The following is a 13,732-nucleotide window of genomic DNA, read 5'->3' as shown; positions in this document are numbered from 1 at the left end:
CAGTCACTTTTTAGGTCCAATTGTCCCCTTGGTGCAGGGTGAGGAGAAATTTTTTCCAAGAGGCCATTCCCAGGTTCTCATGTGGCCCCTTGGAAAAAAATTATTGCTCACCATACCTTTAAAGAAATGTGTCAGTACAAAGTTGTTCTGAGTATTCATGTTTATAATATGATGATTTGTTCTTATCCTGATGGGAGTGGTCTGTACCAGGATGGCAGTGTTCCCTTCCATATGTTCAAGAGGGGTCATACAGTGCTTTATTGAAATGCATGGAGATGATGTAAATCATATATCTTGACCCAATTAAATAACAGAACACTGGCTCACCTAAGATCCTAGATACTTTCTTTTCAGTAAATATGTCACTTATCTGTAATTCCTAGTTCGATGGATCATTTACCTGTCAATGTCATTTTTGTTCCTTGTAAAGACTGGACGTGACATCAGTCGATCAAAGTGGTCCTCAAGTGCGACTCAAAACAACATAGTGGCTAGTGAGGTGTGTGAAGCATCCCATACTGAAGAACTGCAAGACACAATGGTTGCAATGATGGATTATGAGGACTTTCCACCCCCACCAGCTGAGGATTCTGACTTCCTTCCACCCCCACCTCCAGACTTATTACAAATGCCACCAGACAGCGAAAATGTTCCAAAGTACCAATGTGCACATGAACCAGCAAACCCATCCAAATACCCACTCAGAGAGGCTTACATCAAGCAGAGGAGTATGAATGAGCTGAAACGTCTTTACAAGCACATTCACCCTGAGGTTCGCAAGAATATTGAGAAAGAGTACTACATTGATTATAACGAAACTGAGAACAACCAGGTAGAGAGCCAGGAGTACATGTATGAAGATGATGTTGGCAGTCCTGATGATATTAATGATGAAGAATATGCAGAATGGGAGGAGATCCTTCCCGGGGACGTGCAGGCAATGCGTTGGAAGTTTGAAAATAAGCCACTGGATGCCATCAGAGATGAAATTCCAGATGACGATGAAGACAATAAGAAAATAACTCAGCAGGAAATCATTCTGGGAAAAGATGTAAGGCGAACAGCATGGATGTTTGAGACCAAGCCAATGGATGAGCTGGGCTCACAAAACACAAATTCCACAGAATACAGAAACAAATTTAATAAATTTGATAAAGGAGATGTCCGCGCTGCAGCTTGGTTGTTTGAAACTCAAACTATGGACACCCTAAACAAAATGCATAAAGAGGAGGATTTGACGAAGGAAATTGTATTCACAGAGGAGGATGGAAATGCTACCATTTACATGATTGACAATAAATTCATGGGAGTCCTTGGGCACACTGAGACCATTGATGAGAGCCACCTGCTGTGTCTGCGGTCAGTGTTAGAGGAGATTAATGGAGATGTGAAAACAGTAACAAGTACATTTGACACTCAGTTCAAATGTATTATTATGGGACAATCAAGTCAGATGCTGGAGATTAAGTCTGTGCGCAAAATTGAAACTGAATTGGAGAGCTCAATTGCTTCACGTTGGCTTTTTGATACCCAACCTCTGGACATCACAAACAGAGAAAATGCTCCTTTGAAACTTGTGTGTAGTCTTTCCATGGAGGACAGCAATAAAGGAGACTGGGGCAGGTGGCTGTTTGAGATAAAAACATTAAATTCTCTCAGTGAGTTGGAAAGCTCACAAATGGAAACGACAGAGATCATGGGAGCTGATGTGCGCAAACACTGCTTAGTGTTTGAAACACAGCCAATGGATTCTCTGAAAGATGACTCCAATGCCAGACCTCAGTCTATCGAGGAGATTATCGGGGGCAATGTTAGATCTGCAAGGCACTTTTTTGAAAGCAGCCCTCAAGCAGTCAGGAAGAACTGCCCCGAGGTTGGAAAACTTAAAAAGGCAGCAATAAGTGAAGAAATAAAAGGGGATGTGAGACACCAAAAGTGGCGCTTTGAGAGTCAACCTTTAGAGGACATAAGAGAAGCGAAGAAAGAGGTCACTCGTACAGTGAATGTCGAAGATGACCTCACACAGGAGGACGGCACAAGCTGCAGGGCAGATGTACGCAAGAACTGTTGGGTATTTGAAACCCAGCCAATGGATACTTTGAAAGATGATGCAAATGCACGTCCTTTGACTAAAGACGATGTCGTTGCAGGTAATGTCAAATCAACCAGACATTATTTTGAAACAATTCCAGCAGAAGAGTTAAAGGAGTTGGCAGAGGTGGGAAAACTGAAAAAGACTGTAGAACTTGATGAGGAGAAGGGTGATGTTAGACATCAGAAATGGCGATTTGAAAGCCAACCTCTGGAGCAGATTAGAGAGGAAAAGAAAGAAGTCGTCCGAACAATTGACCTGGAAGAAATTGATAAAGTGGATGTGTCAAGCTACAAGCAAATCTTTGAGAGCACAGATTTAAACAGCAGGAATGAGTCTCAAAAGATTCTAATAGAGGGAGTAACATCTGGCTCTGTGAAATCAAATACAGAATTGTTTGAATCTACTCCATTGTATGCCATGCAAGACAGCGCAGGTCACTTCCACGAGGTGAAAACAGTGCGTCGGGAGGAAGTTGTTAAAGGAGATGTAACAACATATAAATGGATGTTTGAAACAAAACCGATTGATCAGTTCGATGAAAGCATCGACAAATATCAAATTATCAAGGGCATATCCAAACAGGAAATTGAGTCGGGTGATGTTAAAACTGCAAAGTGGTTGTTTGAAACACAGCCTCTTGACGCTATCAAGTACTTCAGCAACATTGAAGATGAAGAAACTGTGGGTTCAAGTAAACATATTGATGTTGTGAAAGGTGATGTGAAAACCTGCAAGTGGCTATTTGAGACCAAACCAATGGACATCTTGTATGAAAGAGGGGAGGTAAAGGATGAAAACGAATCTGAAGAAATGTATAAGGGGGATGTTAAAACCTGCACTTGGCTTTTTGAGACGCAAGCACTTGATGCTATCCATGATGAGACAGAGACAGTTCTGAACACGCGCACTGTAAAACAAGAGGACATCAACGGAAAAGATGTAAGAATGGCTTGTTTTCTCTTTGAAACAGAGAAACTGGAGAACCTCACTGGAGAGGAGATGGGAGCTTTTAAACGTGTCACAGAGATAGACATTGCATCTGGAGATGTGTCTAGGATGAAGTACATTTTTGAGAATCAAACATCTGATATCACCACTTCTACATCTGAGGAAGTGATGCAAAAGCTCAAGAGAGTTCAGACCGAAGACATACAAAAAGGAAATGTTGTGAGCTGCAAATGGCTCTTTGAAAATCAATCCATTGATGCCATACATGACAGTCAAGCGCAGACGATGAGCAGCCACACAGTGAACGACGTACAAGGAGGAGATGTGGATAAGGGTCGTTTTATTTTTGAGACCTACTCCTTAGATAAAATTCAGGAGGTTTCCTCTGACGTGGACACAGAGCTGAAGAAAATCCAAAAAATCGTCTGTGATGAGGAGGAGAGGGGCAATGTAGGAAATTACACAATGATGTTTGAAACTCAGCCCCTTTATGCCATCCAGGACAAAGAGGGCCACTACCACGAGGTCACCACTGTCACAAGTGAGGAGGTGACACAGGGAAATGTTGTAGGAACGCGATGGTTGTTTGAAACAAAGCCCCTCGATGCTATCAAGGACACAGATGAGGTTTATATAATTAAATCCGTCACACAGCAGGATGTGCAAAAAGGAGATGTCGTCTCTGCTAAATGGAAATTTGAGACACAGCCTCTTGACAAGATTGCTGAAGAAAAGAAGCCTTTAATAAAAACAGTAGAGGACATTCAAGGGGGCGACGTAAGAATGAATAAACATCGCTTTGAGTCTGACACTTTGTCACAGGGATGTGTTCGAACTGTTAATGTGAGTGAAATTCAAAAAGGTGACGTCAGAACTGCTAAGTGGAGATTTGAAACTCAGTCCATTGACAAAATCAGAAGTATGAGCTCTGAAAATTTGATTGAAACTGTTAAAAAGGAGGAGACTGCAAAGGGAGATGTTAAACATTCAGTCTGGCTGTTTGAGAAAAATCCTCTTGACCACATTAAAGAGGCAGATGAGGATGAGGAGGCAAACATGCCTCAAGAGGAGATCCCCAAAGCGGATGTAAAGACAACAACTTGGCTCTTTGAGACGACACCAATTGACGACTTTAATGAGACAAAAGTGGAAAGGACGGAAATCCTGGGCAAGAGCGTCAAGGGAACTCTCGAGGAACTTTATAGTCAGAAAATGGTGAAATCGAAGGGAATTCTCATTGAAACTGATGAAATTGGTGACGTTAGGATGGCAAAATACCAGCTAATGAACAAGCAGGCTCCTGAGATTCAACGAGAGGAAGTAATCAGGGGAGATCTGCAGACTATCATGATGAACCTACTGAACAGACAGGAAAGACAGGAGCAGCAGATAGTCATAGATTCAGAAGAGAAAGGTAATGTCAGCTCAACGGTACAGCAATTATTTAGCCAAGAAAGAGTTAGCACTGTTGAAAAGGAGGAAATAATACGCGGTGACATCCAGGAGGCTATAAACAAACTTTTCAGTGAGGATGGATCAGCAAAACATGGAATACTCATCCAGGAGGATGAAAAAGGAGATGTACAGATGACATTATATTCGCTTCTAAATAAACAAGAAAACCTTTCTGCTGAAAAAGAGGACATTGTCAAAGGGGATATAAAGAGTGCTCTTCAAAGGCTGTCCAGCCCAGACAAGTCAGATCAGGCAGTGAAGATAAGGGTAGATGACACTGAAAAGGGAAATGTCAGCTTTTACTCTACGTGCATTGAATCTGGGGCTGTGGACTATCTTAAACAACTCCAGTTAGAGCCTGATGATACTCCGCCTGAAACAGCAAAAAAAGAAGTGATTGTTGGGGGTGACATCAAGGGCACAAAACTCATGCTTGGCTGTAATCAAACTCAAATTGAGCGTACAGTTGAGGATGTTATACCGGGTGATGTTCACAACACAGTTAAGGTTTTCATGTCAGAGCCAGCTGCCTCATTGGAAAGGATCCAAAAGGAGGAAATTGTGAAAGGTGACCTAAGAGCTGCTTTGAATTCATTGTCTGAATCGGTGAATCAGACAGTCATTGTAGAGAAAGAGGAGGTGGTGAAAGGCAACATACCGAAAGCTCTACGGTGTTTGGAAAGGGCTCAGAAGAGGCACAAGGAGGTGGAGAAGCCAGATATCATACCAGGAAATATCAAAGGGACTCTAAGATCTCTTGAGAAATCAGCAACATCAAGAGTTGAAACTGTTGTTGAGGATTTAGTTGCCGGAGATGTGAAGGCAACAATGAAATCTCTGGAACTGGCGAAGCAAGCAGTGAAGGAAATTGAAAAGGAAGAAATTGTGAGGGGTGATATTCAGACAGCAATGCAAAGTCTACAAGATGCATCCAGTGAGATGAAAAAGTGTCAACAGGAAATAGATGTTCAGGGTGATGTCAGAGGGACGATTCAGCTCTTCATGGAGTCCCCACCTACACAGAGGGTGCAAAGAAGCTCAAGCCTCGAGGGTGATATAAAGGGTGATGTCAAGATGTCAATTAAGTCATTATATGAGACTCAGGAGCAAAGCCAGCTGGAGAAAGAAGAAGTGATAAAGGGGGATGTAAAAGGCACTATTAAATCACTGCTAGAAACAGCGCAGCGTGAAACTCCAAAAGTCCGTCTGGGAGCATATAGAAGAGTCAAGCAGAGCCCACCCATTAAAAATCTTAAAACTGATGCACAAAGAAACATACAGAAGATTAAAACGGTAAATGTTGTTGAAGCACCAAAAGAAAATCACACCATCTCCAATGAAACCATTACAAAAACATACACTATGGAGCAGTCGGCTCAGCAATCAACAACTGTTGTGGACCACAAAACTATTACCCAAAATCACGGCATCAAAACATTAAAGACAGAGTTTCGTAACCTTAAATCTAACCCAAAGGCCATGATAAAACTTGGTAAAAACAAAGTCAAAACTGATGTTTACGTCTTAAAGCCAAAAGCACCAGAAGCTGATCTGCCTCTCCCACCGCCGCCTCCACCGGTGATAGATACTGACCTTCCTCCTCCTCCTCCTAGTCCTCATCCTCCTTCCGCTGATACTGACATCGATCACCTCCCTCCTCCACCACCACCGCTAACTACTGAGCAGGACTTCCTCCCACCTCCTCCATCTCAACAAGAACTCGAGACCATGCCAGCACAACCAATTCATCCTTCACCAGCAAAAGCAAAAAAAATGACAGTCAAAAAAGTGAAAGCTCCCGTTTTGCATCCAGTGCCAAAGCTGGAACCTAAAGTAGAACTCACCAAAACACAAGAGGTGGCAAAAACTACTGAGAAACAAGTGGAAATGAGCCAAAACACATTAAAAACAACAACAACGCATACATCAAAAACTATTTCACATGAGATCCCTCCTCCTCCTCCAGAGTCACCACAGCCATTAAAGAAAATTTACATTGCTCCCATGAAATTTACTCCTCCGCCATCTCCTCCTCCTTTTATGAGAGGGAAAATGAGCAAATTTAACACACCGTTAATAAAAGCTGAAGAAAAGTACCGGAAGCTGAGGGAGGAAAACACACCACCAACCACTCCATCGCCCACTTTTATATATGACTCAGTCACCTCTGCTCTCCAAATGATTTCCACTGAAGATGCAGAGCAGTCAAATGGCATCAGCTCAGAAATCACACAGGGCAGCAATGCAAAGATACCAGTGAGTGTTCATTCAGAGTCACTGTCATGTAATCTATCTAAGCAGATCATAGCCACAAATTCAACACGGAGTAATGCAAGTGAGAATATCCTCACAGATTCCACAATTTTATCTTCTGCTCAACAGCAAATCGCCTCTAACGAGTCTTCCAAGGTTGTCTCTATTCAAAAGACCACATCCACTTCAGCTGTTAGACAACAGATGCATACAACTATGCAGAAAACTGATTCCTCAAAACAGTCTGCTCAATCTGTCAAGGTGGAAAAAGTGCAGACAAAAGTAATTGACATTGCAAAAACAGACAGCACAGCTAGTCGTACAAAGAAAGACTTGAAAAGTCAGAAAACAAAGGTGTCCAACAAATCTGAAGAAAAACAAGATGAGAAAACCACTGCCCAGAAACCTGACATAGAAACAATGCATGACCTGTCCAAAAAGGAAACCAAGGAATCCAAATCATTGGACTATATCAACAAGAACAAAGCTGATCCTTCACCTTGTAAGAAAGAAAGCATTCCTAATCAGCTAACGCAAACAGAAACGGCAGCTGCTAATGCAAATGTTAAAACAGGCAAGCCAAACCAGAAGGCGAAAAAGAGCAATAAACAAGAAAAGCAAGCAGAGGTAAAATCGTCCAGTGAGACTGAGAAACAGAGTGTTTCACAAGATTTCAAAGTGGAACCTGTTGAGGTGAAAGTGATCGATGAACCCAAAGACATAAAGACAGAGTTAAAGCAGGAGATTAAGAAAGTTACTCCCTCTCCTCCTCTTCCACATCCTCCCCCTGCTGGTGTTGCTCCACCTGCTGTTACTGTAAGTACTGACAACCAATCAGAAACCAACAACACAAATCCAGTGAAGAAGAAAAAGAAGTCAAAAAAGTCTAAAGGGGTTGCACAGTCAGGTCAAGGTAAAGATATTCTCACCGACTCAAAGACAGAAGTTATAGAAACCAAGAAAACAACATCTGAGAACACTCAGCAAATGCAAAAGACAACTGCAGTCACCCAGATTCACAAAGTAGAGCACATAGAAGTCAAGAGAAAAGTCGTTACCACAGACAGCACAGATGATCAGGATTCCACACAGCAAAAAACTGTTCAAAAGCATGTAGAAGGATCTCAAAAGACAGGTTTGACAGCTACTCAGCAGAGTGGGAAAGAACCACCAAAAGAAAGTATGGATGTGCCAATTACAGTGACTGGCGAATCAGAACAAAATGAACCGATTAAGTCCACAATAGCACAAACAGAGGAATCTCAAAAGCAGGAGGTCCAAATGTTAATCTCTCACTTCACAGAGATGCAAAAGGCTTCAGAAAAGACCGATGCAAAATCTGCAAAGAGTTTGCTCAATCAGGAAAGAAAATGTGAACTGGAGGGATCTGAAGATGCAAGGGATGCTCAAAAAAGTACAGATATTGTTTCCAATGTAAGGAGATTAGCAGAGGCCAAGCCAATAGATCTAGAAGATGAAACCAAGGACAGGCGTGAAAGTGAGCCAGCATCTGAGAGAGTGGTTTCTGGTGCAGCATCACCAAAAATATCCAAGATCAGCATCGGTTCAGCCAAAGTTGAGAGCCAAACCAAGAAAGAATCCTCACGTGAAAAAAAGAAAGAAGTGGGTCTGTCCAAGTCCGTTGACCTTCGAGCTCCCTCACCCTCACTCAGGACACGTTCTCCGTCACCGACATTCATCACCATCGAGTCCAAACGGAGAACTGACTCGCCCCAGAGAGTGACGCCATCACCCACCCTCCTGCACAGGCCACCCACACCTCCCACGCCGCCGCTACGCAGGTGTGACACTCCAACATCACGTATCACTAGAATCACACCTTCTCCAACTTTTGACAAAGCTGAAAATTTGGCTCGACTTAAAGACACAACAGCCAAGCTCTCGCGTGGCATCACCCCACCACCACTATTTCCCAGCCCAATCCCAGAAAAGAAATCTGAGATTGTGGAGCCGCCTGCTTCATTCCATCGACAAATCAAAACCGAGTCCCAGGTTATGGAGGCTTCAGGGATACCGATGGCAACGGAAAAGCCCCAAAAGAGTTTATCCGAGGAAGTTCTGCAGGCTTGTGTTAATAATACAGCAGTAGAGGATAAAGGTATCATTTCTCAAGGTTTGAGTGCAAATGAAATACAAAGTAAGTCTGAGACCCATATGCCATTGGGTCAAAATGACCCAGATCTTGCTAAGGCTTCAGAATTATCATCTGCATCCGTCAAAGAGAAGAAAGAGTTTTTTGAAGAGGCTCAAAAAGCAGGAGTTAATAAGATCTATGTGCGCAAGGAACCGATTGCTATTCCTGAGCGACTGAGCCCAGACGTCAGTGAGTGTGAAGCAGAAAATAAGAACAAAGAAAAGGATGAGCTTCCCAGGGCTGACTTGTCGAGTCTTGTAAACAAATTTGCATCACCAGAAGAGAAAACATATATCAGAAAAGAGCTTATCCCACTCACGGAGCGCCTTCACAATGACTCCAAAAGCAAAGATTGTGACAAAGAGAAAGCAGACGGCCTGGAACAGGAAATGCCAGCTTTTGACATCCAGGCTATTAAAAATGTTTTTGAACTCGGTGAGCAAAGTTCTTTATTCAGAGAAGAGATAAAGGATCAGGAGGAGCTTGTGTCAAGCCTGAGTGAAACAACAGCAGACACTTCAAAGCAAGAAAGTCCTCAAGAGACAAAGGGAGGCTCAAGGCAGAGCACTCCCCTCCCTGTGCAGAAAAATGAGGTAGGAACTGTGCCAGCCGAACCATCAGCCCTCTCTGAAACCGAATCAATCACAGAGCATTTCTCACATCTTGATGAATTTGGTAACAAGGTCACCGGAACAAGGACAGCTGTCACTGTGCACTCTGAGAGTGTGTCAACCCTACCCAAAGCTCCTTTCTCCTATGCTGATGCAGTGAAAAGAAAAGCTGCTGCAGCGAGGCGAACAGAAACATACGATGAAGACGCTACAGAGAAGTTGCTGAGGAATTTCCATAAAACATGGACGGAGAGCGAGACAGTCTTCAAGAGTCTTGGATACACTGTTTCTGAGGAAACAACATCGCAAGTTGTGTCGCACCAGACGAAGATTGCCTCATCTGGTAAAAAATGTGTGGCATGAAACAGCAGAAACTAATGGCATGGATTACGGATGGCTTTTCTTTAAAAATCAATTTGTGCCGCTGTGTTGGAAAAGTATAATTTCTACCTGTTGTATTGTTTGGATTGTGCAGGCAGTTTACAGCCAAGCTGCACTATGAAATGGTCCAAAATTTACTCTTTAGATTTGAGTTCATGTGCATCAATTCTAATCTTTTTTTGTGTGCATGGGCACTATAATTGCTTCTAACACAGGCAATGAGGTAGGCAATGAGGTAGCATAGTTAATCAAAGTGGTTTAAAAAAGTAGTGCAGATTGTTGCAACAGTGCAAATCTCATGTCCATGTAGACAAACAAATAGACCACATTTCTGAAACCCATCTGAGTGTGCTAACATGCTCAAAATAGCAATGCTGGCATGATGTTGTTTTATTTGTTTCATGCTAACAAGAGCAAAACAATAGTGCAGCTCAGGATGACACAAATGTTTTTGGTATTGCATCTGCTTGATCATAAACCAAAAGATTATATGAAGTAAAAAAATAAAGGCTTTTAAAGCTTTTCACAAACTATGCTTAAGGACAGCTTAAGTGCTCTTTGTTATAACAGATTATCACATGGGGATGCATGTCAGTGTAAATCCATCCAATCTATTCAGTACAATAAATGCACTGAAAAATGTTGCAATGCAGTGCGCTTCACATTTAATCACTTCAAACATTAACATGACCAGGTTACATTAGGTCACATAATAAGAGAGCGCTTTGCTCTAAAGCTTTAGAAAAACAAAACAAAAGTGTGTGTGTGTGTTTGTGTGTGTGTTAAATTGTTTGGGAAAAGCATAATTCATATGTTCATGCTACATTTTGTAAAGGTAAGCCAGTGGTATGAATACACTATAGAGTATGTTGCCCGAAAGTAGTCACAGACTCTGTTAACCCTGTAAAGCCTGAAACATGAAACAACTGCCAGAATTTGTCAATTTTTTTTGAAACTGGAGCATTAATTAAATGTTCTGACAAAATAAAAAAATTGAAAATATAGATATAGTGTTCCCATATATGAGTTTAAGTAAACAAAAAAAAAAAAGTATCAACTGTGATACATTTGGGAATACAGGGTTAATCTGCAATAGAGATACATGGACATCTCTGACTGCTCAGGTGAATAACACTAAATCCTAACAACCACTAAACCATTTGCTCATGTGACTACTATAAAAAAAAAAAAAAAAACTACATTCAACATGTGACTACTCTTAAGAATCCAAAGATAATCTATTCTGCTGTTTTTGTATTAGTTTAACTGTAATAAAAATGTTTGATTATGAGGCAACCCAAAGACTGTTCACGATATAACCAATGTGAATTTTATCTCCTTGAAACAGGTTCGAGTTCCGAGGTCAGAGCTGTGCACGGTGTGCCGGAGGAGAGCCTATCCGATGGATGCTCTCATAGTGGACAAAAAAAAGTACCATAAGTCCTGTTTCTGCTGTGAGCACTGCAGGAACAAATTAAGGTAAAGGCTGCCATTCATTCAAATAAATGTTTATAGGGGCTTTTTGAGCACTGCAGTATTGGTAAATGCAATTGTGTTTTAATGACAACATAATGATTGCCACCATGTCTACAACATACAGTATGTATAGTATCCAGTCATCCTGTAAAGGAAAAATCAATAAAGTAGGACTTGTGGCTCTAAAATTACATTAAAATAATTGTTAAATAATTGATGTAGTGCATCTCTTAACAGAGGATTTTTCATTTGTTGTGTGTAGCCTAGGAAATTATGTCTCTCTCCATGGACATTTGTACTGCCTACCCCATTACAAACAACTCCTGAAGTCCAAAGGGAACTATGATGATGGACTCGGGCAGAGACTCCCCGCAGGACGTGGTGGACCTATCCCCTCAAATCAGAAACTTGAATGGAGATATTCTGCGAGCAGCATGAGTTCAGTAGAGAAAGCACACAGTGTTAAAAATGAAATGACAAAAACATTTAGTGAAAGCAAACCACACTGCAACAAAATATCTGTAGTTTGGCCCCCACAGGCCAATCCCCCAAAGAAAGCCTTTAAAATAGAGGAAGACATTCAGCTAACTAAACCACAGTGGCCCCCTCCAGAAAGCTCCTCAAAGTCACCCACACAGCAACACAGAAAGACTGTTCCCCGGAGTGTTCTTTGAAATAAAGTCACCCAAAGTTTAGTCTAATAAAACCAAAGAAGAGGCACAAAAGTCTAAATGGTGCAGTAAGAGGAAAGAACTGTCCCATAGGTATAATTAAGGAAGGGTTTGGTTGAAGGTTATGCAGCTAAGTGATTTAAAAGGGAACTTGATAAGTAGGAAAATGTGTATAATATAAATGTAAATGGTGTGGAAAGGCAGGTTGTAATAGTAAGTGCTCGAGAGATAGATGCAGACAAAGTGTGAAAAGCAGATGATGTTATGTGCCTTTATCTGTTGTGCTTTTCCCGTGTGTCATTTTTCATTCTTTGCAGTTCATTCACATGTTTTTTGTTTTCCTAATAATCTGATATACCGAACCACATCAATAACCAGTATCAATCGTGATATCAACCTAGTTTCAGTAAGTTATAAAGGATTATGGTTGATTGAATTATGATAAAAACATGACAAATTTAATATCTGCATTAAAATAACACCAAAACTGTGATTTTAAATTAACTTATGTGCTTAATTAGTCATTATTATTGGATTTTAAACTTTATAACTCTCACTGCTCTCAAACTTTTGTTTTTTGTTTTCAAATATAATTTGGCTCAGAACTTGTTTGTGCTTGTTTGTTTTCCACAGTCAATTCATCTTGTTTCAAAATGAATTTGATTGTTGTATAGGTCTCGCCATTTTTTTTATACTAAGTGCACTTGAGCTCTCTGAAACAATCACCCTCTTTGGACTCTGATTTTGTACCATTAACCTTTCAACCTATTCACATTTTTTGCATTTTTCTTTTCTTAGCACCTGGTGTGCAGACTACTAAAGTATATCAGAATTAATTTATTTATGATATTGCAAGTATATAATATAAACAAGCAAATTGGTTATTGTCATTTTTGTTTTGGACATTTGTATCCTATTTTGGAAAGCAAATATTTTGCAACAAGGGAATATTATTTTTTAGATTACATGATTGTATCTTGCTTTATACAAGAAAATGATGTCATGCTGGTTCACTTACTATATTGCTGATCTAAGAGCAATAAAATGTTGAATTTCATCTTTGCATTTGTCTCTTTCACATTCTAACACAAATCTAATTCTTGAATCAATGTGCTATATGTGAAATGCTACATGTCCAGAGTTCATCCATATCAAACACAAAGAGGAAGGCTAGTAGACTCCTCTTACACTGTCAGTATAATCACCTTTTTAGCTATGCTTACAAGGAGGGGATTTCAGAGCTCAAAGCACAGGTGTGTCTGGAGTGGACCAGACTACCACTATCATGTAGGGATAACTGGATACTTAAGACTGAAAAAAGGCAAATGAGAGGCAGTTTTAACACATGCAGTGTGATGTAGCAGCAACTGAAAAGAAAGTGTTTTACAATATTGTGAATGTTAAACAAACCCAAATGTGGTTCCTTAGTTCCTGGTTGTTCCCCGGTATACACGATGTGGACAAAAATGCTGGATCATCTACACATTACACCTACAGGAGCTGCTCAGCCATGGAAACTCATGCCACGAAGCTCCCAGCACACAGTTTCTGTGCTAATGTTAATGTCAGAGGAAATCTGGAACTCTGCAGTTACTGAATTTGCAGAGCATTGGCACATGGTCTGCCACATCATGGCTGAGTTGCTGTGATTGCTAAATGATTCCACTTTGCAATAATAGCACTTTCA

The 13,732-nt window shown here is 40.9% G+C and overlaps 1 protein-coding gene across 3 annotated transcripts in view; it reads left to right on the top strand.

Annotated features, from left to right (window-relative positions):
• Positions 1-13,102, top strand: part of xirp2b (xin actin binding repeat containing 2b) — a 33,888-nt gene extending 20,786 nt beyond the window's left edge. For all 3 annotated transcript variants that reach the window (XM_040028179.1, XM_040028177.1, XM_040028178.1), the window contains 3 exons: positions 431-9,860; positions 11,247-11,377; positions 11,637-13,102. In XM_040028179.1, coding sequence (XP_039884113.1) covers positions 431-9,860; positions 11,247-11,338 — 9,522 coding nt within the window. In that variant the 3' untranslated portion in view covers positions 11,339-11,377; positions 11,637-13,102. The remainder of the gene's footprint in view (positions 1-430; positions 9,861-11,246; positions 11,378-11,636) is intronic.
• The last annotated feature ends 630 nt before the right edge of the window (positions 13,103-13,732 follow it).

This window comes from Simochromis diagramma, unplaced genomic scaffold (genome assembly GCF_900408965.1).
Source record: "Simochromis diagramma unplaced genomic scaffold, fSimDia1.1 OVJJ01000343.1, whole genome shotgun sequence".
Classification (NCBI taxonomy): domain Eukaryota; kingdom Metazoa; phylum Chordata; class Actinopteri; order Cichliformes; family Cichlidae; genus Simochromis; species Simochromis diagramma.
Note: the sequence above shows the minus strand (reverse complement) of the source record. Positions and strands in the feature narration are given on the sequence as shown.